This window comes from Manis javanica, chromosome 2, assembly GCF_040802235.1.
Source record: "Manis javanica isolate MJ-LG chromosome 2, MJ_LKY, whole genome shotgun sequence".
Classification (NCBI taxonomy): Eukaryota; Metazoa; Chordata; class Mammalia; order Pholidota; family Manidae; genus Manis; species Manis javanica.
In genome coordinates this window covers 163,771,068-163,799,048 of record NC_133157.1, presented here as the reverse complement: position 1 = coordinate 163,799,048, position 27,981 = coordinate 163,771,068, and the positions used below count along the sequence as shown (strand labels likewise).

The window sequence follows — 27,981 nt, the reverse complement described above, 5'->3', positions numbered from 1 at the left end:
CCTTGCATATTTTTTTCAAAGTTTGACTTAGCATCTGAATCATTCATTTAACCTAAGTCAATCTAACTACACTTTTATATCAGACACACATGCCACTTTCCTTGATAGAAATGTGTTGTTAGGTTAAAGTCATTTAAAAAAAAAATTATATTCTAAGCCCTAAAGGATAAACATTTATCCACTAAGACAGAAGGATAAAGATTTTAATGACATCTTGCTTTAGGATTCAAAATAAATAAGGTAAAGATGAGTTTCCATCTTCTTAAGACTAAATTACAGAGATTAAAATATATAAACACAAAATGAATGTGTTCCATTTGCATATTATATTTCGCTCTTAAAGTTGATATTGAAGATTAAGGGTCAGCATTTAATCCTCACTATCCTAATCCCTAAAATTACAAAGACAGGCATAAGTGCATGTCTGCTGCACTAAATTACCTTGAGAGAAAGCAAATTCCGGATGAAAAGGGAAGCATATTTATATTATGGTGATTTAAAATCTGTCGCCTAAACACATCTTCTCCCCTCGATCCATTGACCTAAATTGCACACTAAAAGCTTGTTTGTCTGCAAATGGGCAGCTAACACTTTGAGACAATCCAGAGATTCTTCACTTATGCAGAATCATGCCAACAATTTTTCTGACTACAATAAACACTGTCTTGTTCATATTCCACAGGAACAGGAATTGTGTTATAAAACAGAAGACTTTCTTTACAGTGTTAAAACCATTTCCTGGATAGTTAATTATGAAAGTTCAGAACTCTGGATATAAGAAGTTGTGAGTACAAAAATATCTTAAAATTTTCATCTTTAACAAAATACTACTAGTTCTTCCAATTTTTTTTCATGAAGGTAGAAAAGATGGGCTCTTATTTTCCATGGTTGAAAAATACTATAGAAACAAAGATTTACTTCTTGAATATTCTTATAACACTTTCTGAAATCTGAAGCTCAGTGCAATGAATTTTCAAAGCAAAATAAATCCAACTCGCAAATTCACGTAGTGTTTCAGAAACCCCACAATTCTTATCTTCTTCTGAAAAAATTACGTTGATATCCATGTGGTTGTGTGCAACAAAAACAGCATAATGGCAGAGCAGAAATAGTGTACATTTGTAAAAGATCAAGTTTCTTCCTAGGTTATATCTGCTGATTTTATTAGGTATGCATTTATTTTAGAAGATAATTTTATAAAATCACATTGTATACATCAATCAGGTTATAACACTGGAGTATATATAACACTGGAGACTTGGTTCCTCTATTAATCTATTCCATTATCAATCCTGTGTCAATAGAGTATCCTATTCCTTCCTTTAAAATGCATTTCAGATGACAATTGCGTGTATCTCTGAAGAATGGAATCCCCACTGTTAAAATCAATGCTATTTGTGTGCATCTGTGACATTTGTATAAATTCAGGAAATATTCCTATAACATATTATATAACACTGAAGACTAAACTATGTCTCTTTCCATGAATATGTTTAAAAGATATGTTAAAACACAGTATGATGTTAAATTAGTATGATGCTAACTTTAATACTGTAAACATACATTCCAGTATATTTCAAAGAGCACTGAAATTTTTTTATCAACAATCCTCATTTTATGTAGATGTAGAAACTACAAGGCAAAGGTCCAATCATCTTAAAAGAGAGACTTCCCTGCAAATGATCCAGGGATATTCAGCATTTCAGGGCCAAACCCCTGCTGTTTAGCCACAGTAGTTACAAAAGCAGGCTAATGAAAGCTGCAAAAATTATAATTAATTTTCCTTCTAAAGAAATCATTCTCCTCTAATCAACTGCCTATCAAATGTCAGTGCAAATTATGCTAAAGAAAAAAATTATTAGGCCAGGTTTACAGAGGGCAATTTTCCATATACTGTATCAGAATAAAGAATGGCTGTGTGGGAATTACTTTTAATGAACAACAAATTACAATTACTAAACTAAATGAACCATCTGCTTTTTTTTGTTGTTTGTTTTCACAGCCTCACTGGTGGAGAAGCACTGTCAGCTTTATTCCCATTCAAAATGGCAGATGCCTCATCACCAGGCACTCACGTCCATACCATGTTAACAGAAAAATCTGTACCAGATGTTTTCAATTTTAAGAAGAGGACAAGTATGTTTTATAAATATGTTCTAAACATTAAAGGCTGGCGTTTATAATAATAAGGTACATGCCTTTTTCAGACTAGATAGCTTGGATGACTAAGTACTCCTAAGCCCTAAATTAGCACATAAAGTATTCATAGACCAATACCAATAAAAACAAGTCCTGATGTACTTTATTAAACATTTCATTCAAGTAAATGTGTTTTGTCTCTATCCTCTAATAGGTGATCATTTGTTTCAAAGGGGCATGCATGAGGACATTCAATAATGACATCTATTACCAAACCTTTATTGAAAGGTTTAAAGTGGTTAGCTGGATACATCATCTGGCATCGGCATAAAACATTAAAAATGGAAAATCAGTCTCTTATTAGCATGTGTCTCATATTAGCTGGGCTTTCTCTGCTGTTTGGGGACCGTGATACTGTAAAACACTTGGAAGATTGACTTTTATCAGCACCATTTACAAGGAAGAAACTCTGATCAGGGCATGCTCTTAAAAAGAGCATACAGGATATGAATATATCTTAATATAAAGCAATAGGAGTATTTACTAAAATTAACGACTCTTTTTTCTATATATGCTGCCATTTATGACACTCACAAGTAGCACCGACTGAAAACTGCAATGAGGACATGTTTTAAAATAGTTATTTAACATCCATTATTAAATTCTTTTTCTCCTTTAAATGAAAGCTATTATCCCGACAGGCCCCCAGGCTCTGGGCCTCCATTGATCCACTGTGCACAGTGCGAGCACAGTGCAGGCCAGGGCAATGTGAGCGGCTCTCTACCACCAGTGTGTCTCAGCCCAGACGTGGGCACTAGCAGCTCAGCCTTCACAGTCACCCAGTCCATAGTTTCTCCGCAGAGATGACCAAAAAGAAAAAAGCTACTGGTAAAGCTCTGATTGTTTATTCTCATAGAGAAAGATGAACTAGACCTCTATCTTTTTTTGCTGCTTCTAACGTTGTTTCACTTTCATTTTAATTTATAGCTTTGAACAATGCTATTTTTCCCTCTCACAATCATTGCAAATCCAGATTCCTTTCTGCAATTAACAAACAAAAGACAATTGTATTAGATTATTCCACAAGCTCGACATAGAGAAAGATAGATGATTTCAGACCTCTCTTAGGATGGATGAATCTCTGGCTAAATCCTCTGCTTTGAGGTGATATTCAACTATCATCTACAGTGGGACCTGAAATGTGCTGCTTTAGAAAAGTAGCTTGCATGCCAGGGTCCACTCAGTGTAATGGTGTCTGCTTTGAAGATTATTTTAATCTCCTTCCACCCTTGTTCTGAAAGGCAAGAATGAAGGAAATGACAGCTCCATTATTAGAAATGCAGTCTCAGAAACAAACTAATGCAGAATTCTCTGAAGGTATACTGTTGAGGCAAAACCATATTTTTAAAAGCCCTTCCCTTTTTTTGCAATTGCATTTTATGATATGAAGTCATGCTTCTATACTGTTTTTCATATTTACCTAGGTTTTACTTTGCATTTCAATAAACTAAGGCATTGTGTTTCATTTCTTTAGTTCCACTCTATAGTTCTGACCAATTTAGAGTCCTGTTGTAGCCTTGGCTTCGCAAGAATTCCAAGGGAATGTTTAATTTGGGGTAAAAACTGTTTTCTCTCAAAATATATATGGCATTGATGACATAGCTGTTTCATATTTTTTAACTACATTTGGACTTATAAAATATGATGTGTATTAATAATTGAACAACTAATACTCCTTTAAGACATATATACTTAAATATCCTATAAAACAGATTGCCCTTCTAAAATGTTTATAAAAAAGTTCCTTTACCTTAGTATGCCTGTATTAACCTATTCATACCAATGACATACATAATAATACTTTAATGAAGGAATTCAAACTCACAGCAAAGTATTACTTAATGAAAAAAACAGTATCTTAGTCTTTATTAGGAACCATTAGAGTGTATTTTACCCTTTACAAAAAACTTGATTGTAAATGTGGTACATACCTGTGACTGTCACATGAAGTAAAAATTGATTCTCATATTCCATTTGAAAGTCACTAGCTAAAATTAGTAATTCTGGTGTGGTGAACTTTCTTTTCTTATGTTCAGAAATACATATTGATACTAATTTTGTAATATAGTAAGAGCATTGTTCTACTTTACTGACACTGAAAATATGAAACAGTGGACTTACTTTTGACATTCAGGATTCTTTCAGTTGTATTTGAAATGAAATGTTTGCTGACATCTACAGATCAGTGACTGAATGGGACAGAAGTTAGAGCAGCTCCCATATTTACTTAAATCCAGGGACTCATTGAACATGTACAGCTTTTACTAATGTCTGGATCACAGTCTCCTTCAGCTAAGAAGGCAAATGTCTACAGTTATACCAACTCGGCTGTCACTTATACCAACTCGGTTGTCACTGCCTGACTCACACAATAACTCTTCCCCTTCTCCTACCTCCAAAACTAACATCCATCTATACAAATTCTGTAAGGCTCCATTCAAACACTATTTTGTTTCTGCTTTGCCCAGTTAGTCATACTCTCTTCCACATGTAAAAGGTCTTACCACTTTGTACCTCTCTGTGTCCACTCTCTAGGATTCTTGTTCTTAAATTTATAGAGTCTGAGAATTTTGTAAGAAGTATGGACATACTCCTTAGTGGAAAAATGCATACTTTTTTATATACTCAGGAGATTCACCCTCTACACCTTGCTGAAACTCACTTATGGATGCCCTAGGTGTCCATGGACCCCAGACTGATAATGTCAGCCTTCAGGGAAGCTTAGCAGTAAGAACAACGATTAAGAGCACAGCCTCCAGGCAAAAAAGTCTGGGTTCACATCCCAGCTCCTCAACTAACTCTATGACCTTGGGTAAGACACCTGACCTTGCTATGTCTCTTTTCCTAACCTGTACACTTGCAATGAGAATTACATTTACCTCACTGGGCTGTTGTGAGGATTGAATGATACAGTGGACATCAAACATTCCTTGGTGCATAAAATTGTGTTTGTTATGTACTGAGACAAAATGTAAGAGCTTTATATATGGCTTATTAGTTGTTTTTATGTGTCTTTTACCATCCCCAAGTCAAGGACCACATGTTAATTAAGTTTAATATCCCAGGGTGTCTTAAAAAAGTAGTTTTAAAGGTATACTTCTGGGGCAAACTCTTAAAAATTCTTAAGAATTTTTTGCAACAGTGTATTATATGAACAAAGTTTGTAAAATCAATACATTTGCTTCAGAGTTTTAAACTCTTCAGCCATTATCTCTTTGTTCATATGGTCACAAAGCATTCCATTGGCCACAACTAAGCCAGTCCTTTCTCTCTAAAAATAATACAGATGGACTACTTGGGGGGATGGTTTTAATATTGTCTGTCTGCCAGGGAGGAGACTCCTCAAGGTCTCCTTTGTCCTTATGATTCCAAGATGAATTAGTTTTTCCAGAATCTTCTAACTCAATTATTCCAGAGGTAAATTACTTTTTATTAACAAATAGAAAAATAAACAAACACCAAATTCTCCTTTGTCACTTGAAAATTTGTTTTCTCCCAGTTGCACGGAAGGATTTCTAGTTCTTTCTGACACACAGTACAAAGATGCACATGGCCTAGCTTCACATCCCTTTATTATTTCCTAGACTTCAGTAAATTCTGCTCCTATTCTTCTCCTTTTGAGATTTATTAATACCAGCTTTTAGTCATCTGTAAACTCATCCATGCTGCCTGCAAGCATTCTTGTTACCCTGGTCTGGAGCTTTTCAATTTGTTATATGTCTTTTGGGGTGAAAGGTTCACGTCTATAATATTTCTGTTTTGTTCATGCTGATGCAATAGAATTTTATAACATACAACAAAGAACTGGAATCCCAGCAACAGCATGTGTAAAAGCATGCCAGGAGGCAAGGGTGAATCCAGGACCACTGCAAGAAACCGAGCCTAAGAGGCCCCATCCTTGTGGAGTCATCTATCCCATGGGAGCACTTTTCCAATTAATTGGAATAATATGTCACCTAAATGGAACAACAGAAATCATCTTTGCTCTCCAACATCATAAAAATTAGATATTTTGTACAAAAAGTAAGTAAAAGGGAGGATTGTTAATTAAAGATTTGCCAGAATCATCTCAAGTCACAACCCTGCATTTTACAATGTCTCTTCACTCCTTACCAAACAAAAACAAAATACTATGAGAGCAGGACCATTGTTTCAGCCTTAAACCCATCCATTTACTCACTGGATTTGCTTAAATTCTTACAAAAAACTAAGCTTCAAAGCATGAGGTATGCACAATATGGTTCCTCTTATAGAGTTGGTATTAGCTACCATTACAACTGCAGTAAAGCTGTAGGGTGGGGAATGTGGTAAAGAACAGAAAATGCTTCCAAAATTGTTTCATAGTTACCTTTTCATTGCGATTGTATTTGTTCTACTGATTTTTTCATTAATGAAAACAAATGTTTTCTCTAATCAAGCCCTTTAAGAAGCCCTGACAAAAGCAATTTCAGGAAAGAGGTGGGTGTGCCAGTGTTTTAGTATTAAATCATCTCTGACGTTGAAATATTATCATAGGCAATGAGGTCTCATTCATCATCCCAACATTATTTGGAGGTTAAGTCTCTCAAATAAAACTTACATTTTTCTAAAACCTAAGAACATGGTGGGAAATCTTCTAATCACCAAAACTGGAATCACTTATTTGAATAATTAATAGAACTAGTTGTGAATATGAATATTTAAAGAGTCAACACAAGAAGACCTACATGATTGAGGGTAATCACTTTCATGACGACTGGGGGCTCTCCCAGATGGCGTGAACTATCACTGATCACCCATGTTGAACCTATGACTTTGCGAGAGCCTTGTTTTGAGGGCCTAATAGTGAGTGTCAGGGGCAGATTTCAAAGTAAATTATTTAAAAACCATGATAAATGCGAGTGCTGCTGCCTGCAGTGAAAGAGTGCGTGCTCTTCCTCTCTCTCAATTAACGTGGAGCTGACTTTCCAATCTGTGGATTAACTATGCCTTTCACTAGTTCTTTTTCACCCATGGATTTCCTGCCTCTTGGCCATTTCTTAGCTCATTTTCATATCCACCAGAGGGAAAAGAGAAAATTAAACTCAAACCTATGGAATTTGCTCTCATGAAAAGAAAACGGAGAGATGGAAACCACTGGCTAAAATGAGGTTTGGGGATTTTCATACTTGCCTTGGTTCCCGTGAACCTGTAATATCAAGGGCCTACTTCTTGTGAAGTCATCTCTATTTCACCTCCACTAGCTGATTTAACCATGACCACAGTGGGGAAGCTATTACACAAACCAGAGCTTCTCATAAAGTTTCTTAAGTAAAATTACATTTAAGAAGATAAATTAATATAAATCTTGAGCGACATATATCCGAGATGCAAAATTTTGGAGAAACAATTTAGAACATACATCTGTTCTACCTTCAAAATGATTACTATGCTTTGGTGACAAAATCAGTAACTACTTAGAATTTATTAATGGGTTCTGTTTATTTACCGCTTTTGCTGACAGAGGATCCTAGCACAAGTCCCTAAAGGGTTAATGCTACTGGGTGAGCTGAATTCATGAGTATAATCCTAAACAAGTGAGGTGAAGTTCTATCAGGTCTATTTCAGCGTATCAGGGATTACCGCTAGCTGTCTAATCCTGCTGAGCCTCAGGGAGGAACGTTCTATTGTATTTGAAATCCTGGCCAGGAAAGAACAGAAGGTTAAATGGGTGCCTTGCTCTGTAATCAAATATCACAGGCACTACTTATCTATTCAATGAACAACTGACGTATAAAATCAATTAGGAACCAAGTAGCTTCCTAGGAATTTTTACACAGAGAGATTTTTTTTTTAAGAGCTTATTTGGTATGTTTTGTAGTAAAATACTATAAAATTCTGGAACTTCAAAAGTTTATCTGGTGTCTAAAACATGTCTTGCCCCATGCTCTGAGCTTCTGGGCTATTTCCTTGGAATAATGATACCACACTTTATTTAGCATAGCTCAGTCATTTACTTAAGGACAGGAGAAGCCATGCAAAATCAATCCACATAAAACACTGTTAAATCTGAACTAAAGTTCTGAACAATAATGCAAATTATTATTTTTATTAAGGATTTAAATCATCTACCTCTTCTGAAATGCTTTCCTTTAACAGTGTATCATTTGTGACAATATTATGAACATGGGGGTGGGGGTGAAGGGAAGGCCAGCCCCAGCCCCTGGGACCCTTTGTTCCCAGCAAGAAGAGGTCTTTTTGGTGGTCTGAAGGTTAACACCCTTGTCTCATCAGTTCCATCTTTTACCTGTCACTCTGACTAGATGTCACAGTTCATGTACACACACAAACAGGCTGACCTGGCCAGTCTGCCTGACCTTGCACAGGCCTGAGATCAAATCTGGTTATTAATACCAAAGAGAATCAAAATGTAATCTTCCAGACACGGAGAATTAAGCTAGAAATTACACAGTAGGCACTCCCTGTCAATAAGAACCAACATGATGCTGAGAGTTAAAATGTTCATCTGGACCTAAGTAGGAGTTAAGATTAACTTTTTTTTTTTCCTGTTCTGTGAATGCTATTGAGAGAAATTTGCTCAGGGCCTTTATGTGCCCAGCTTATCTGTCCTTACACTCTCAATTATTTTTGGACTCTTTGTTTTATAAGAGTTGTTATAAGGTAATCCACTTGCAGGCTAAAGGAGATATAATTGGAAAAATATTGCCCTTTCATAGTCATGGAAGATATTTTACAAATGGGATGAAATACTTTTAATACCCTCATTGTAGTTCAATGTGCATATAATTTTAACCATAGGTTCTCATTCTCTATAATTGCTATTCCCTATAACTTCCTCTCAGAATATACCATAACCTAGGCTAAAAAGGGGAAGTACAAAAAAAAGTCATTTAAATGCCTAGGCAAATACAAAATGTGCTACAGTAAAGCACGCATAACTTTCTCAAACTGCTACTAAATTTAATTGAATATTCCTTCCCTAATTTATACAGTTATTTGCATATTTCAGGTCACAGGTCACATGACAAGTGATTTATGTGTCTTTCACAATGGTATCAACATTAATGATAGGCCAAAATTTCTGCCCCAGGTGTATCAATATTTCCTACAAAAATATATTTTCAAAATCATCATTACCTTTTTATTTAGGTAAAATGACACCCCAAACAGCACAACTACCGCAAATGCACATGTTCAAATCCTGGGAAAAACTTTTTGTCTGTACCACAAAGGTAAATTTTTAAAGCAGTAAAAATCTCTCTTTCTCTGTGAAAACAGGATACCCTGTTTTGATTTTTTGTGGTCTGCTAATCACTAACATTGTTTTCTTTCAGAATGTATCTGGCCTAGTGTATTTTAATGACATGTTTTTGGGATAATGAGCTACTCATTTGAGCTTTCTGCAAAAGGTACACTCAAAGGCCCCAAGTCCCTGGTATGGAAGCTATGTGGCATGTAGAGTTACGTTATAAGAAACAGCCCCATTCCTTCAACCTGCTGGTATTTTATATCAGTTTCTTCCTCAGGCAACACAAATCCATTAATGCTTTAATTTGTGACACTGCTAACTAGTATGAACAGATTATGACTATGAAATGTCTTGCATTTATACTGGCACAGAAGGATGGTATGTCTGTCACAGTAGAGCAAAATGCTTAAGGTCACAAATACAGCAAACATACTACATACAACACTGTACTGGTCTCTTCATCACAAATCTCAAAACATTTTTCATACACATATGTGTGCCCACTGAACATTATCCTGAAATAACCAAATGGTCAGGGTTCACCTCAGACAGGCCTGGAAACTTCTATACTTCACAGATCGATACGTATCTGCTGGGTTCAAGCAACTAATTAAGCCAATCAAAATTATTAGCAGAACCTTGAAATAACTGGTTTGATTTTTAAATCCGGTGATTTTATTCACCTGACCCTTTCAGTCCAAGGGGAGAGGGATTGTTTTGTTTGGGTCTTTCACAAAACACAAGCTATATTGCCAGTGGGACCTCGGACAGTTTGGTGTTTTATAGTAGATCCACATTTTGAAATGTAGCTCTTGGGGTCAGTTCAAAATTGATTGATTATTTCAAGTTGATCTATAAAAAAAAGGTATTCCTTTATGAAACAAAGATCCCATTTTTAACTAGGAAGTGGTTAAACACAATAACTTTTCCAGGGTAATGTGTTATGACAATGCAGATTCTGTTGCTCATGAAAACTGCACCACATTTATTTGCTTCTTTTTAGCATTAGCTGTCATTATAGCTACCAGGGCATCTGCATTAGAGGCTATACATGAGAGCAAAGAAAAGTACAGGATGTTGTTAAAGAAATATTGTCGAATTATAGGGCACACAGTACACAGTTCTGTGTTGTATAAAGAAATATACACATATCTCTTTCTACACACACACACACACACACACACACACACACACACACACATTTATATCTGTATCTATGGACAGAAAGAGAAAGAGAAAACATATGAATTATAAAGTAGAATTCTAAAAACAAACCTCAGAGTCTGCCTTCCTAGAATAGCAAGGAAATAAAAACTGCAGAATCATTACAGTGAACTACAAATGAGCATTCAACCCAGCAAGCCTGTGGAAGTTGGCTCTCCTGAGACCTACAAGATTCCTGTTCAGAAAACAGACCATATATCTGCTGCCTGGGGATATCCTCATGTACAAGGGGAGTGGATTTCTGTGACTATGATGAAGCAAAGCATGATTCAGAAAATTTACCAAAAAAGATATTCCTATAAAATTCAATCCAGGGCCTTTAGATTTTTTTTCCACCTTCTGGACTTGGAAAGTGGTTTCTGGCCTGGCAGTTCACTACAGTTTCAGACTTTTAACAAAAGAACAGCTGTTTTGTACAGAAAAATTTTCTGCATAAACTTTGCCATTTTTCCTACTGAAATAGGATTTTTTAAAAATACGAAAACATGTCAGACTTTTGTCTTTCGAGGCAGAACAATGAGTAAGACAGAGGGCAATGCCTTCCTTGACTTCCCTGGACAGAGTATGCAACATCGGCAGATCCTAGCAAAATCCTAGGCTGTGAAAGGAAGGGATTCACAGACTACAGCAGAAGGCACAGCTTCTCTCTTCTGAACACGGGAGGAAAGGATGTTAATGGAACTGAACTTATTACTGCCATATTCACTCTCTTCCACGGAACCTTTAGATGTTCAGTGACCTTCAAAGTCTTCTAGTCCAGTGATCCCTAAATTTGGCCAATTATCAGGGTCTCATCTCTAATGAAGAGATCCCTGGATGCACCTACAGGGGTTATGGTCTTGGAGTCAGTGTGTTTTAAAAGTTCCAACAGGGACTCTGGTAAGTCCCCCAACAGGGACTCAGCTTCATCTTGTCCAACCTTCTGTATAACATTCTGCACAAATCTGTCAGTGGGATACGCAGCACTTCTGGAATGCCTTTTCACATAAATATTCCATGACTCCAAAAAGTTTGAAAGTGCTTGCACTCAGATAAAACCTCAATGGTAAACGCCTTTTTCTATGTAACGGCCAATATGTAGTAAAGTCAATTCAGCTCAGTCCCCAGATACACCTCTGAACACCTCAATAGAGGGTCTCATTCAAATTCTTCACTTTCTTCCAAGACTGGAGGAAGAATTTGATTTACACAATACCTATGTACTACTGACACAAATAAATGTTCCAAGTAAAGAAACTACAGATATCATTTGTTTACAATAGTAAATAACTGTTTCTTTGCCTAATCCAGGGGCTTTAGATTTATGTTTAGTGACTGGTTATGTGTTTGAAGCTTTTCTCCCCACTAAATTGTAAGCTCTATTACAGCCAGGCCTGTGTCTTTCTTGCTTGATGCTATATCCTTATTCCCTAGCACAGGGCCTGACAGAGCAGGCTCTCAGTAAATGAATAAGTGAAATGATGTAGTCATATAAGTAAGTAAAGCACAGGAGAGTAAAATATGTAGTTTAGCTATTTTTCTGTATAAGATTATTACCCTGCTTCCTGTTTATAAGAAAAATACGTGAACCTATATTTGTGGATTAAACAATGAAAAACTGGCAAGCTGATATATGCTTACCTACATCAGCAATTTACGATGAGACACTTGTTAAAGCTCAGAATAAATTCAGCTCTAAGAACCAAATAAGTGATTACATTTAGACCAGATCTCAAAGACCATTAAGTTAATGTCCATTTTCTAATTGTAATGGTAACTCAAAACCCATTTTATACATGAGAAAAATTGTAGTATCAGCCTAAAGGAAAAAGTAAAATTAATGTGACACACAGAAGCTTTAAGTCTTTGTTTTTTCAAATGTGACCTCCACTTACTATTGCTCATTTGCAAATTCACTCTTGGAAGACATGAAAACTGGTATTTAAAAATGTCATATGCAGTTCCTTTCCTGTGGGCAAACTTCTTAGAAAGAATGGATATCGAAGTTAAAGCACATAAAAGGACACACAAACGGTTATTTTCTATGAGCTATATTTACCCATTTTCAAGTTGACGAGTATAGCTACATTCCTCTTCAAAGCAAATTTCTATTGAAGGCCAATTGGAGAGAGAAAGTTAAGAATAGCTTTTCAGGAATGACAAGTCCTAGGTATAATAGTGTAACCAGGTACACTTAACAGAAATTAAAAAGCAAAGTGCCTTATAATAAGACTTATAAAAGTGTTCAATAATAAGAAAAGCAAAAGCTATCTCCATGTATAAAAGGCAGTGCCAATAGAGTAGATGTGCTGACAAGACACAAGTAGTATTTTCCACATATAAAAGCTTTCATCTCAGAATACTTTTTTTCAAAGCTATTTTTGTACCATAATTAAGACCTACAGACGTCAGTTTTTTTTCTCCATTTACTACAATATTAACTAAGGCACAGAAATGCTTGCCAACAACCACAGGAATAGTGAGAAAGTCAGCTGGGCACCTTAGGACAGAAAATGTCTAACTCCTGAATTTTTCTTGAATTACAGAGAAAAGGGGGAATAGATGTGCCTATCTTTCACTTCTTTCTCTGAGACACACCCTGCATCCTCCCATCACACCGCACCACCAGCATACTACTAATGGGAGGGCATCCAAAAGTGATACGACCTTGTCCACGCTTACTAACTTCATCAGCGCTCCAAGAAGTAAGCGCTGAAATAGGCAATCTTTCAGTTTCACAGTATTTCATACTCAAGAGAGCAGCTCCTGAGAAGCTTGGAGCTTATTATGTTTTCTTGTATAATTTCCCCTTTATTTTTTTTTCATAGTAAAACTGAAAGAAGAAATTATGCAATGTTATATTCTAACAGTAGGAATATAGGCAGCCCAACTCCTGACCTCAGGCTACCTATGTCAGTGGGCTTTATGAAGATCAGTAGATCTCTAGAAACTGAAAACTTTAAGTAACATCAATAACGGTGTGAAGAAAAAATAGTATGATGCTTGAAATAGCTATAGATAAAATATTAAGACTATTTTCAGTGATTAGATAAGATATTAGAGGCAAGTATTTATGTTTTTATATCTACAAAATGAAAAAATTCCTTCTAGTTAGCAAAAAAAGCACCTAGTAATACTTCAGTTTATCCATATTTCTACCATTGTGAAAATACAAAAATCATGCTCACAAACATCAGTTAGTTAGGAGAGGGAGGCAAGAGGGAACAAAGACAAATTATACTGTTAGTGTGCATTATTTTTCAACAATGGGACAGCGTCTTTACTGGTATAGAAACAAATAACCACTCTTTATCAAAGTTGTGCAAGGCAGGAATCTAATTTTTTCCCCAAATACCACAGGAAATCTAAATATTAACTTTCTAGATGGCACAAAGGAGTAAACATTGCTAAAATGTATTACATAAAGTACTAAAAATGTCCCTACAAACTTCTGGAATTCAGAAAGGCTGTTAACAGGAACAACTCACAAAGGAAAATAAAATACAGATTAAAAAGTATTATATATTTTCTTCTAAAACTTGGTGAGCTTTTTTGAAGACAGGACCTGCATCCTGTACCCTCCATGTTTGTCTTACTCACCACTGGTGTCCAGCACAGTGCATTTTTAACAAATAAGGACAAACAAGCATTTGTGTATCACTAGAACATCAATCTAACAAAATGTGTTTCAGTAAACTTGTTATTCTAAAACACACCAATTTTTCATTCCTACAAATATGGAGAATTCAGTTCATAGATATTTTCAAAGAACATAGTATGAAACAGATAAATGGTTTACATTCTGGCATAAAAAAGAACTAAAAGTACCTACTGTTATCAGTCATTTTTCTAATTTGCCATCCCTCACTACCTCTACCCAAAGTCTCTAAATCTCTATCCATGTCATCATTACTTCTTTTCTTTCTCTCCCAGGGGATACTATCCTTCTCAAAGATCAACTATTACTGTTACACTCTTATTTCCATCCCCTCCTGCCACAAACAAGGTCTCACTTTCTAGGTATCCCTTCTCAAGGTAGCACCTTCACTGTGACACAGTGTCCTTTTTAAGACTGGGTGTTGGAACCAGTCAATCTGAGTCCTGACTCAGCTGTCATTGTTACCAGTCATGTGATCTTGGCTAAGTTACATAAGCTTTCATAATATTAGTTTTCTCATCTTCAAAATGGGCATAATAAGTGCCTACCTAACAGAGTTGCTGTTAAAATTAAATGAGTTAATATACTTAAAGAACTTAGAAGATTATCTGCAACATAGTAAGTGTTCAATAAATGTTAGAATTAATGTTCTCATTGAACTCATTGGCTAGAGTGAAACAAAGGATGAATAAGGAACTTTGGGAGAGTGATAAAAATTTACAATATTCATTCTATAAAGAAGAGGTAGTACATATACACAATGGAATACTATTCAGCAACAAAAAGAAAAGAAATCATGCCATTTGCAACAACATGCATGGATCTAGAGGGTATTATGCTCAGCAAAATAAGCCAGGCTGAGAAAGAAAAATAACATACGATTTCACTTATTTGTGGAATATATAATCAAAGCAAAACAGAAGAAACAAAACAGCAGTAGACTCATAGACACTGAGAAGTGACTAGTGGCTACCATGGGGGAGGGGTTTGGGTGGGTAAATAGGGAGAGTGAGGGGAATAAAGGGACACAAAAATTCTCACTCATAATATAAGTTGGTCATGGGAATAGTAGTACATCATGGAGAATATAATCAGTGATCCTGCAACATCTTTCAATGTTGACAGATAGTAATTGCACTAGTGAGGGTGAGGATTTAATGATATGGGTAACTGTTGAACCACTGTGTTATACATTTGAAACCAATATAAGATTGTATATCAATGATGCTTCAATAAAAAATAAGTTAAATAAAAAGAAAAGCAACTGTAATCTCTGTTAAAGGAAAAGGGAGAAGGAGCTAACCAGATACAAAATAAGAATTGACTGCAGTAATGAGAGTCCCATGAATATTAATAACTACCAACCCAGGAATTCCCCTTCTCGGCATATAACCAAGAGAAATGAGAACGTATGTCCATGCAAGAACTTGTACAAAAGTGTTCACAGCATCATTATTCATAATAGTGAAAAAGTGGAAAACTCAAAGATCCATCAACTAATGAGAGGATAAAATAAAATGTAGTTTATCCATATTATGGGTATTCTATGATAAAAAGGTATGGAGTGCTAATTACATGCTACAATATGGATGAATTTTGGAAAATTATGCTGAGTGAAAGAAGCCAGCTACAAAGGACCACATATAGCATAATAACATCTACATGAGATGTCCAGAATAGGCGTATTAGTGTTGTGAAGGGTTGAGATTAGTGGAGGGGTGGGTTAAATGGCATAGCATTTGTTTCTGGAATGCTGCAAATGTTCTAAAATTGATTCTAATGATGGTTGTATAGTTCTGTAGATAGTTATTAGAACGTATAATTCTATAATTTAAATGGGTGAATTGCACGGCATATATAAATTATCTCATTAAAGCTGTTGTGAACCAAAAAAGAAGGCAGCAGAGCAGAAGATCATGGCCTCAGCATTCACAGGCACTGTTCACAGGATACATTTTGTAGCATGTAACTTTGGTTCCTTTCTTTCTAATGTAGGACTAATCTCCTGAAACTTTTCATCACATTTTCCTATATAATTTCATGCTTAATTATGGAGATTGCTCTCTTATTCCATCATTTTCTCACTATGGATCTCTGACAGTTGATCAATTTGAGAAGATATGTGCTGCCATGGGGGAGGTGGATGGGAAGGCAGGTGAACTGGTGAAAAGGAAAAAAAATTAGCGAGAGTGTTTCATATCTTGATCAGGGTGATGGTATGTGTGTGTATACACAGGTCAAAACACAACAAGCTGTACCCTAAGATTTGTTCATTTTACTTTATATACCTCAATATAAAAAATTAAAAATAAAAATAATTTTTCTAAAAGCAAAAATACTTGTTAATCTAATTCCCTGAATTTCAAAGATACTTCTGCATATCTATAAGGGTCTTGTGGCAACTGTTGTGACTTTAAGACAAAGAAAATTGTGAATTAATATTCAATTAGGCAGACATTAATCTGAGAAAACCTTTGCTTTTAAAGATACTTTTAAAAGACTTAGTGCTCAAGCCTTTGTGAAAGGATAACCTGCTCCAAAGGTGGGAGCAGGATCTGCCTTTTGTAAAGGGGAAAAAAGGCTTAATGTGCTCCCACAATTAGGGAGGTCATTTACTTTTTGGAGAACCATTTCACTTTTACCAAGTCATATCCTGTTCCCTGAACCTTTGATTAGTCATATGTACATACAGATGCTTGTTGATGAGTCTGGCCCAACATCATCAAAGGTTTATTATCTCTAGGGACTGAGGACACTTACAATGTGCAGGAAGAGATTTCTGTGATCTACTTTAAAACAAAAAAGTGAGTATTAATGATTAACTCATAATATTCATCAATTTTTTAAAATGTCTTCATACATTGTATTCTCACTCCTCTCTCTCTGACACACACGCACACACACACACACACACACACACACACACACACTCTCTCACATGCATGCACATGAAATGTTTTCCAGGGTTTGAGCAAAGGATGTCTAATTAGGTCTCCCTGGATATGTACTGAAAACATCATTGAAGTACTGGCATTTTGCCTTTTTAATTCACGAGTACGAGATCTCAATATACCCACATTCTTTTATACCCATTGATAAAAACTGAATTGTTCACTTTTTGGAAAAGTGTTAACAGACATTTAAAAAAAAAAAAGAACATCGATTTCAGTGTACTTCTATATCAATGGTTTTCCAGGAAGTTATCAAGCCATCGTTATCGAAGAGGTAGCTGCAGTGTTACAAGGAGTAATGTGACCGAGTACATGTTAGGGAAACATACAAATATTATACCTAAGACTCTATTTTGAAGCATACATCTAAATAAATGTTGACAAAACTAAGTGATTTGGAAGATACTTTTGCATTCCTGACTGAAAGATGGTAATTCTGTCTCTGTGCTAAGAATAAGTACTCTAGAGACCAAATAATTCTTCATAAAGCCCATCTTAGTTTTTCTAATATTTGAGGACTTCAGAGAGCCAAAGACTATATTTCTCTTTAAAAAAAAGTTATTATAAATGAATTCCTCTTGGATCTGTCTTTAAGGAATTTTGTTATAGACTGGAGAGTATAGTCTCGGGAATACTCACCACGGAAAAATTTGGCACAATTATTCCATCCAAATGTGCTTTTTTGATTACTTAAGTGGCCATAAAAATTATAAGAAACCAAAAAATAAACCAGAATTTGCATTTAGCCAAATTATTTCCCAAAATACACTGAAAGGCCCCTGTTTAAAAAGTAGTGATAGTGTGAGACAGTAAATAGGAGAGTTATCTTCCTTCTAAATTACTATGTAATATAAATTCAAATGAAACTAATTTAAGGAAGGTTTACTCTGGTTTTTGCATAATTCCCATTTTAGCATGTTAACCTTTTTTCAAAAACACTACTGATTTGGTGTAAAATTCGGACTCCTTCTCTCATTTCCTAGTCTGATGTCACTATTCTGTTACTCAGTGGTAAATGCTGAGTTTAAAGGATATGCCTTGTAAACTGACTCTCTTTTACAAGTGATGGCCATTAGACTTGCTACCTGATTTCCCACAATTGAACAATGTATGATTTTTGACCCTAAGGACATATGCTGGTGGTATTCTCAGACCTGCCAAAAGAATAGCTAGGAACATTTAAAGGCTTTGAAAGATACTGCACTTTATCAGTGTCAAATGTCCTTGCATGCCTTACACACAACAGATGTAAGTATTGGGAGCTTCTCTAGTGCTAAAAACGCTGTCATTTCAAAACTAAGACTATTCTTATTTTCCAGTGAAAGAATATCTCGTTAATGAATATGGTCAACTGCAGCAATGTCAATGACTACAATGTTTTGCAAGATCAGATAGCCAGATTCAGGAAGGCAAGATTCCCCCAAGCCTCTCTAAGTTAAGTCAGTGTAAACAGTTGATAACAATTTTGGGCTTTACATAGGCATCATTAGCAAAATTTTTGGGAAGGGGCATGAGGGAAGGAGTGCCTTAGAAACATGTGGAGAAAAAATCTTAGAACCTTGTAACCAAAATTGGTCAAAGTAAGAAGTGAAATATAAAAGCAAATAATAATATAATTAATAATAATAATTCAAAACAAGATTATTTTTAAAAAGTTCTAGTAAGTAACAAGTGAATAGGACTTGCTCCTATTGAAAAGAATGCAGGAAAAGGGAAGAGAAGGACATTTGGGTTCTGGGCAGAGAGTAAACTGTGCTTATGTTGTCTTGTTTAGACAGTTAAATGCTTAGGGAGGCACAATCCCTTTTTCAGGTCAACGGGGTACCATTTAGTACATTACTGCTCAAGTACTCTGGTGACCTGAGAGTTAATACAGCTTCCAAAGGTGCTTAACTTGCAGGTGCTGAGAGTTCAGGCACTAGAAGTGATAAATATTCTATTAGCCCTTTCTATTTAATATACCAAACACCTAAAAATGTCACAAAAAGGAAGTTCCTTTAAAGTGAAAGAATTCTGTCATGACAGGAACTAGGTAACCATTGCAGCCAGCAATTTCTCCTTCCGCTTTGTAGATAGATGACCCATCAGGCCCAGGTTCATCATCCCAGCTGACTATACATTCACGTGTGTGTGGCTCTTATGGCACATTGCATCTGCAGTATCTCTAAGGGAACCTGCTCGCTTAGAGGAATGAAAGTGGGCTCCAAAATGAAGCCTGAAACAAAATTGTGAAGGTTGCCACAGTGGCTTCTGGCTTTTCTGTTTCCCACTCTCTGGTCTTCCTATTATTCTCAAGCACAACAACAAGTTTTCTTATTAGCAAAGTTTCCTAATGTTGGATAGATAATGGGATGCGAAGAGGCCAGATGAAAACCCCAGCACAGGCTCTTACTGTCTATGACAACCTGAGCAAGATGTTTTGCTCTGAATCTCAATTTTCTCTTAAGTCAAAAGGGGAATAGTAACATAAAACTGTTAGGCAGAGTAAATAAGATAATGCACATAAAAAGCTTAACTTACTATGATCACTGTCAGTACATGTTCCTCTTCAAAAAGTAGAGCCTTTTTAAAAGATGATAAATGGATATGCCAGCTATCAATATGGCTTCACTGCTGACAGAATATCTGGCACCACAAGAAGGGGTGTGTTTGGATAAGATCCTTCCCAATATCTCATAAATCATTTATAGACAGCCAACTCTATCTATAAGTGAGGCTCTTCTTGACACAGGACATATAATCATGGACTGTGAATCAATATTTTAAACTTTAAAAGCTTTCCTTCCAAACTAGAGTTAAGTGGTACAGTTGGACCTATCAATAGCTCATTTCTTTACATCCTTGGACCTTCATTCCACCCGTTTTATCAGCAGATATCCAGAGACAAAGAATTGTTCAACCATAACGTACCTCTTAAAAAAAACTACTCCTTAAAAATTGCTTAACTGGAAAAGATAACCTTAACATTTATTTCTTAAGGAACAAGTAGAGAAAAATGTGTATTCTCTGCTATTTAATACTTCTAATGAAAGAAAGGCTTTAGAAAAATCTGAACTGATAAAGTTTTTGAGTATGCTGTCAATACAGTTTTATATTTATATATACATATTTAGTATAGCAAGGATTATATTCATAGGCTAAAAAAGTACTTCTCCTTAAAGATAAGAAAACCAGAATATTATTAAAAGATTATAAAACCAAGTAAAATACAAAGTTGCCACACATAACTGTTATTATCTGTGGTAGTAACAGAACTGGTTACTATAATAATTATCTTTAAGCAGAACTCTCACTGACAGTATTGTAAACTGAACTTACAAAGATTCCCCAAGAGTCAAACTAAATTAGCATCCTGAGTCTGTAAGGGGGTTGACTGAAGTTGTAATTTGACACATTTTGCATTCCTATTAAAGTGGTTGTCTTTAATATTTCTTCTTCATTTTCTAGGCAATGCATGAGTAACATCATCCTTGTGTAGGAAGAACATAAGGCTCCAACTAATAAAAAACTCTATCCTGCCCTCAAATTCTCACTATAACCCTTGTCTGAAACTAATCAATAAAGTCTTGCAATGCAAGAGAGCAGTAAGAAGAAGGCAAGATATAGAAGTAACACTGTAATGGCTACTGATGACCCAAGACAGCTGTCACCCTCAGTCCTTTGGCCAACCATTGTGAAAAAAAAAGCATGGAGGCTTTAGATGGCTAGTACATGGATTCAAGCTTTAATACTATTAATATGCATGACACATTGGAAGAAAAGAGTGAGTTTGGAAGCATCAGTCAGAAAGATGGCTTATATCCTACCACATTAATGGTACACAACTTTCATGAACAGAGAAATTTTAAAATCATATTAGTACATAGTAAGTGCTCAACCAATGTTTCTGTATTTATTAGAAGTAAAACCTGGGCTATCATTTGGGGGTTCCACTGAGAGAACTTTGGCCTTATACCTATGCCAATCACCACACTCCTCCTACGTTATGGAATCTGCGAAGATGTTTCTGAGACAGCTATAAAGGGCTAAATCCCCATTATTGGTCTTCTTTTGGATAAATCATATCATCATAAGCTCTCCTGAAGTATACTGATAATTTGGAAAAAGTGCCTTTTAAGGCTTGAATTATCTGAATAACAAACAAATCTCCACATCTAATTGAACTCAGCCTTCACATAGGCTCAGAACTTGGTAAGGCACTTCTAGCAGAACTCAGGCAGGCCAGATGTTCTGGAAGCAGAACCGTGGTCATTATGCACATGCCAGCTCCTCCTCATTCCACCCAGGGCCAAGACCCTTTCAGCAGCATGAGGCCTGGTTAACACATGACTCTGGCTGTGTTATGGTGTGGCATCCTAGCACCCATTTGAACAGTTCAGCAATTTTAAACAAGCTCCACTGACAGGGACAATTAAATGGAAGCGAAAGGAACATGCAGGAAGAGCACATTAATTATGAGAAAACACCTTTGTCTGCATTACTTAAAAGGCCTCAGGGTGGGTGACACAGAAGCAATTTACTACTTTTGATTAAACCATACCTACACTTCGCATGAGAGAGAATGAACACAACTTATACAAAAATCATAACATCAATCATAATGTATGAGTTGGCATGGTCTTGAAGCGAAGTGAAATGAACAGTAGTACTAAATTTTTCACTTTGTTTCTGGGGGGGTTATGGTTGGGGGTGTGTGAGTGTGTGTGTGTGTGTGTGTGTATGTGTATGTGTATGTGTGTGTGTGTGTGTGTGTGTGTGTGTGTGTGTGTGTCTGGAAGGAGAAAAACCGAGGAAGCTCTGAGGGTGGGGCACTGCCCTAACAAGCCCCACCCCTGACATAATCACTGCACCCCTTCACTTGTTAGAAATTCATCCAGACTCAGCAGTTCCTTTAAAACACAATGCACTCTGGGAAAGACCTGAAAGTCATTTACGCCTCTCCTCTGCTTTTATGAAAAGGTTTCTTTTCCTTTAATTAAAGGGATGCTGGTTTTCTTTGGGGAACTATACAGGTAATCTTGCAACATGGAGTATTTCCATGAAAAGAAGATCTAAATGGGATAAAACTGTAAGGATTTCAGAAAACCAGAGCAGAGCATAATAGTGTGTGTTCGGTGTGCATGCAGATAGTAGCATTGGTTAAGAAAAGACATGCTGAAAATAAAATAGAAGGGTTCCAGAGACACACTTCACTTTCTTTAAATTTTGTCTGGGTTTATTAACAGTTTCACACACTAAAAATATTTTTAACTCTCCTGACATGGATGTAATAAGTTGCTAAATGCCTGGTCTAAAGTAATCCTTTAAGATATTGATGTGTATATACATATATTATATATTTGGATAGACAGAGATTTTGGTCATTTTTTTTCCTAGTGGAATACAAAGAGGTGTTCTCAGCTCATCATGTAACATATTACTTGTCATGTGAATGCAGTGAGAAGTCCCTATTTGTGCTGGAGTAGCCGTGTTCCATGAACACATGGCTGGGCTTCAGCAAATGTCAAGCTTAAAAACAGAAGTAGACGTAGTAGATAGGGCTGGCCAATTACACTGTGATCTGAAAACATGGGTGATTTATGAGTTGCTATTAGCTAACTAGCTTCTCTCTATTTGATCTGTGTATTTATTAGTTATAAGTATTATGCAAGCATGTATTGTTCTACTACAGAAACTGTAGTTTTTTCCAATGTCTGCCTTGTCTTTTCATATGAGAACACAATAGAATAATTTCAATCATGACTTTATTTTTTAAAAATAAATCCTGCAACTAGAATTAGATTTCATACTGTATTTCAACTTGGAAAGGAACACAAATCTGAACCCACTACAAAAAGTGCAAACATTTCCATATTCATGTTAATGTTTAGCAACAGAAAAGAATAGAATAACTTGTTTATCTCTGAAAACAGCTTTCTTCATCTAAACAAATGACTAGTGTAAGATTAAGAAAAACCTGTTTTGGTTTTTTAGATACACACACATATTCCAATTTCCTTTGCACAATGACTTTTATGCAAATGTGTACCACGCAATCTCCTGACCACTTTTACCATCACACCGGGACAATGACAGTTCAATAATTGAAATGGTACCTATCTGGTATATTTGATTTTAAATTGCAAAGTTGGATCAGTGCCTTCTGAAATGAAATGCTTGTGATTCTTTGTTAATTCCAAACTAATCAGCTTATTATTTCCTACTTGTAAAAAAAAAAAAAAGCAAAAAAGGAAGGGGAAGCTAATCATTCCATTTTTTATTTCCTTGCCACATACTTTTCCCAACATGGCTTCTTGCCTTCTCTTCTCTGACCCTCCCCCACACCTTGCTTTTAGTTCTTAACCCGGATCCTTTCAGCCATAACATGGATAATGAGAAAACTCCAAAAATGTTCCTTGGGGGAATGTTACACTAAAAGTTACCTAAGACTAAATTCTATGAGTGTTCCTCTGCTCACCATGGAGACAAGAGATTCATTCACTGCTCTTGACAATTTGAAATCCAAATCCAAAAACAGCTTTATGGAATTCAGACAGACTATTCTGCTTCACTACTAGCAGATGCAGGAAGAAAAAAACTAGTATAATTAAGCTTTTTACTTTGAACCAGCAGAGCTGTGCACACCTTCCTTAAAAATACGCATAATATTATAAGAGCAGCTGAAGTGCAGGTGTGGTAAGAGAATTTGCATGCCCTGCATGGGAGAGCGGTGGACCAAATAGCGGGACAGAAAAGTCTCGGCCATTCTGAGCCAAGAAGAAGCTGAACTCTCCATCTGAAATATTGCCAAAGTCTTATTTGTCCTTCCTCAGTTTGAATGTGTCATGCTAAGTGGGTTTTGTTATATCTTTTTTACTGGACTCTTTGGAAAAAGTTGGGAATCCTTTATGGGGTTGACCCGATTGCAGTACTTTTTTTTTTCAATGAGGGTTGGGGTTTCTTCATCACATTTATCAGTTTATTTATTCTTCCATTTTTTTTTTACAAATATTTACTAAGGACTCATTAAGCAAATATCAGTTGCCAAAAATCTGTAGAAGATGCCAGTGCGTGATATTAGGAGGATATCATCAAATCTGATAAAGCAGTAGTTGAGAAACACTTTTTGCATTCTTTATTTACATCAGTATTTATATCTGTATCTATAACCCTATCGACACACACACACTTCAACCTTTAATACTGACTGTGACTCTGTATGCGTTTAGTATTTATAAGCCTCACTTTAAATATACTTTCATACATTAAAAGAGGAGATTATGGGCAATGTGCAGTTTCATTTTAATGTTTTAATTTACTAGACCAATCTTGCTTCATCATTAAAATTTCTGGAGGGAAACTCAAAATTTAATAGTGCTTAGCACTAGAGAATTTTGCTTGAAGGAATGAATAAGATTTTTTTCAACAACAAAATTCTGTTTAAAAAATTCTAAGGAAAATAACACTGCCCAAAAGTGAATACAGCTTTGTTTGTTTTTTGCAGTTATCGTTAACAATAGGCATAAAGGTATTCTTTTTTAGAGTCCATATGGAAAGATCATCAACACATGCTGCCTCTAGGTCCTTTGCCAAAATACCATAACCCCAGCCTTCTACCTTAAACATAAAAGGAAAGGTGTTGTTCTGGTCAAATAAAGAAATAATTTTTACTAGCAAACGTCTAATGTTAAAGCTGCCTAAATCCTGCCAAATACATTAAAGCAACATCTGTAAAACAGATTTTCATTAAATTGATCAGTTTAAAGTTAAGGAGCTAGGCAGATGATGCAGTTAAGCTAACCCTTAACCTTTAACCTTTAACCTCCTTAACTGGAATAAGGACATCCACTTCTTTTAGGTAATACTGCCTCTGGTTGACAATGCAAGAGGTAAAGTGGTCTATTCAAATCAAACTGACACATCACCACACACTTAGAGTGTTGAATCAATATGTTGTCAATAACCAGAAAAGCTGTTTTCTCAAAGCTCTGTATCTGTCTTATAACTGCTACTTGTCACTTTCCCTTAAAGTCTGAATAATTCATGATGCAAAATGATGTAAATTAAACTCTTAATGAAAATGAATTTTATATAAGAGATTATTGCCTAGTCATTAACTCAGAAAGTATTTTAAGTCTAATTTTAATATTTTAGCCATATTATAAACCATCATTTTTTTTCCAGGCCCAGGCCAATTTGTTAGGTTCTCATTTAAAAGCAATTAATGCTACTTAAGAAGCAATTTCACTTTGCCGACACAAGCCGACCAAGCTTGCTAATATTCTCATTACTGCACTTGAAAAGCCTCTATATCTGACTCACAGTTTCTATAAACCAGTTTAGAAATGGCACCCTCAACACATTGCTACTGTGGAGTATTTTTGTAGTTACTACTAGAAATAAAGAGTGCTCCTTGAAGGATAATGCAAAATAATATAGTTTGATTTGCCCAGTACAATAGCTCAAATATTTATCTCTTCAATCTTCTTTTAATTCAAAGTAAGTTTGTTCAGAGTGCGTTTTTGTCTGTTTGCTGACCATTTTTAGACACTACACTATGAGGACACTTGAGTATTTAAGAGATAAGCAAATAAAGAAGAGTAGGGGAAAAGTAAATTTTATATGACTTTTAACATTTTTAAGGTAAGAGTACATCTATCTGCTTCTGGGATCTAAGGCTTTCTCTACTCTGAAGCCCTCTTTCTAAACAAGCTTTTATCTCATTTGGCTGTTATACATTCAAAAGCAATATCCAACTCTCCCTGTAAAGGAACTTCAAGAGTAACTCTGGCACTTGGCAAACTGCTCTGCACATTGTGAGAGTGGTCAGTCCATTCTTGTGCAATGAATGGATAAACTTAGCACATACATACATATGCATGTTCAAACAGTCAGCAAATGATTAGATTAAATAACCTTTCCTGAGAAAATAAATGGTAATGCTTTACCTTTCTTTAGCTTCCCACATGAGATTAATAAAATAGAAAAATTTGTACATTTATATCTTCTATTCACAACATGTTAATTCAAAGTGTTAGAGGAGCCGCATGAATATAAACACAGTTCATGAATATTCTATATATCTCCCAGGGTCAAGATCTATTATTTATACAAACTTAATGTTTGTTTTTTTTTCCTAGATATTCTAAAACTTTTACTAGGTCAGGTATCAACGGAAAAAAAAGTTGACAACTGAGCAGTTGTCAACTGTTGCTGTAAAACCTATGAATTATAATACAATTAATCCTTTATACTATATTTTCAATACCATCAATTCAGAAGCTTTCTATCTTACACTAGGGCCTGTACTCCCTGTAAACAGTGTAACCCAAATCTAATGTTTTCATATTGATCCACAGAGTGCCGATATCACAGAGACGGTGTTACAAATTCTCACACAGCGTCTTTAGGCTGTTACACTCAGTACATCAATCTAGAATTTGAACTTCAAGAAACAGCCCAAAAGCAAATAGGGCCAGATCAATCCAAATAGATAATTCCCACACCTGTTCTAGAGGATCACAATCTGCTTTTTTTGTTCCATGGCAATAGTTTGAAATAGGAGAAAAGCCGTAGGTATTATGATCTCTGGTTGACGTGTGATAGTATAGTTATCACTGATTTCTAGTATAAATCAATAGGTAACACTTGCAAAATGGATTTTGTAATCATATTTAGAGCTTGTTACAATGACTAATGGCTTGCAATATTTTCTGAATTTTAATATCCTCTAGACAAAAGAAGTTTTTAATAAGTTACCAAGTTATTCATCATAGAAATGAATTTTTTACATTTGTACATGAACCAAGACAATCAAGCCAATCCAGTAAACAAACTGCAGAAAATAAATTAACCAGTAATTAGGGTTTAGAAAAAGTCACGGCAAGGTATATAATAAGTGGTGTTCATCACATGCACATTTTTCCCAGCAAGGGTAAAAGTATATTTGCCATTTAATGAACACTTTTATCTGTGCTACACCTATTGTGGGGGATAAAAACATTACTATATGGGAAAAATCATGCAAAATAACAACAGACTTAAGTAAAAGACTTTCAAGTGATGCTCAGGGAGAGTGTGTTTACTCCATAACTTACACAAAAGAAAAAAAAACCCACAACACATAGTGTTTTGATTGTCCTTATTTGTCAGCAAAAGATGATGCCTTCACAAGGAAGCACCATTTTTGTCCTCTGCAACCTGTAACCATTAACACTTGTGTTGTTATGCTGTTTTTTTAACCAATCAACAAAAGAGGATTAGGAGTACTAATTTATAAACAAAATACTCAGAAAACCTATTATATTTCAGGAAAGCAACCAATGCCCCTAAGATGGGTGTAAAAGGGATATATGGCAAATCTTCTAAATAAATTCTCCAATTCCATATACTTGAGTACACAATAAGACATGTTAAGCACAACGTGTGCACCTTGCCCTTCAATTTTTTTCTCTCTTTTTTTTCTTCGCTTGCAGATTTGTGCTCTAAGCTCTGAAACAGTTAATTCCCTTCTCTACTCTATGCCAACAGAAATGGATGTCCCTGCTTACCTTGTAGAGCTTCAGGGCCGCCTCGTGCCTGTGATTGGTGGTATGCAAGCGTAATTTATCCACACTGTTGGTGTAGTAGTCACAGGCGTTACATTTCAGGTGAACAGGGTTGCCAATGGCAATACACTTCAGCCTCCACTCATTGCTTTTGCCCCCTTCTTTAATGTGAGCCACCAGCTGGTATTTCTGCATATGTTTATCAGTCTTGCAGTG

The 27,981-nt window shown here is 35.7% G+C and overlaps 1 protein-coding gene across 6 annotated transcripts in view; it reads right to left on the bottom strand.

Moving 5' to 3' along the window:
- Positions 1–27,981, bottom strand: part of ZFHX4 (zinc finger homeobox 4) — a 170,036-nt gene that overhangs the window by 115,752 nt on the left and 26,303 nt on the right. For all 6 annotated transcript variants that reach the window (XM_073229724.1, XM_073229729.1, XM_073229726.1 and 3 more), the window contains exon 3: positions 27,769–27,981. This exon is cut by the window's right edge. In XM_073229724.1, the coding sequence (XP_073085825.1) occupies positions 27,769–27,981 (213 nt within the window). The remainder of the gene's footprint in view (positions 1–27,768) is intronic.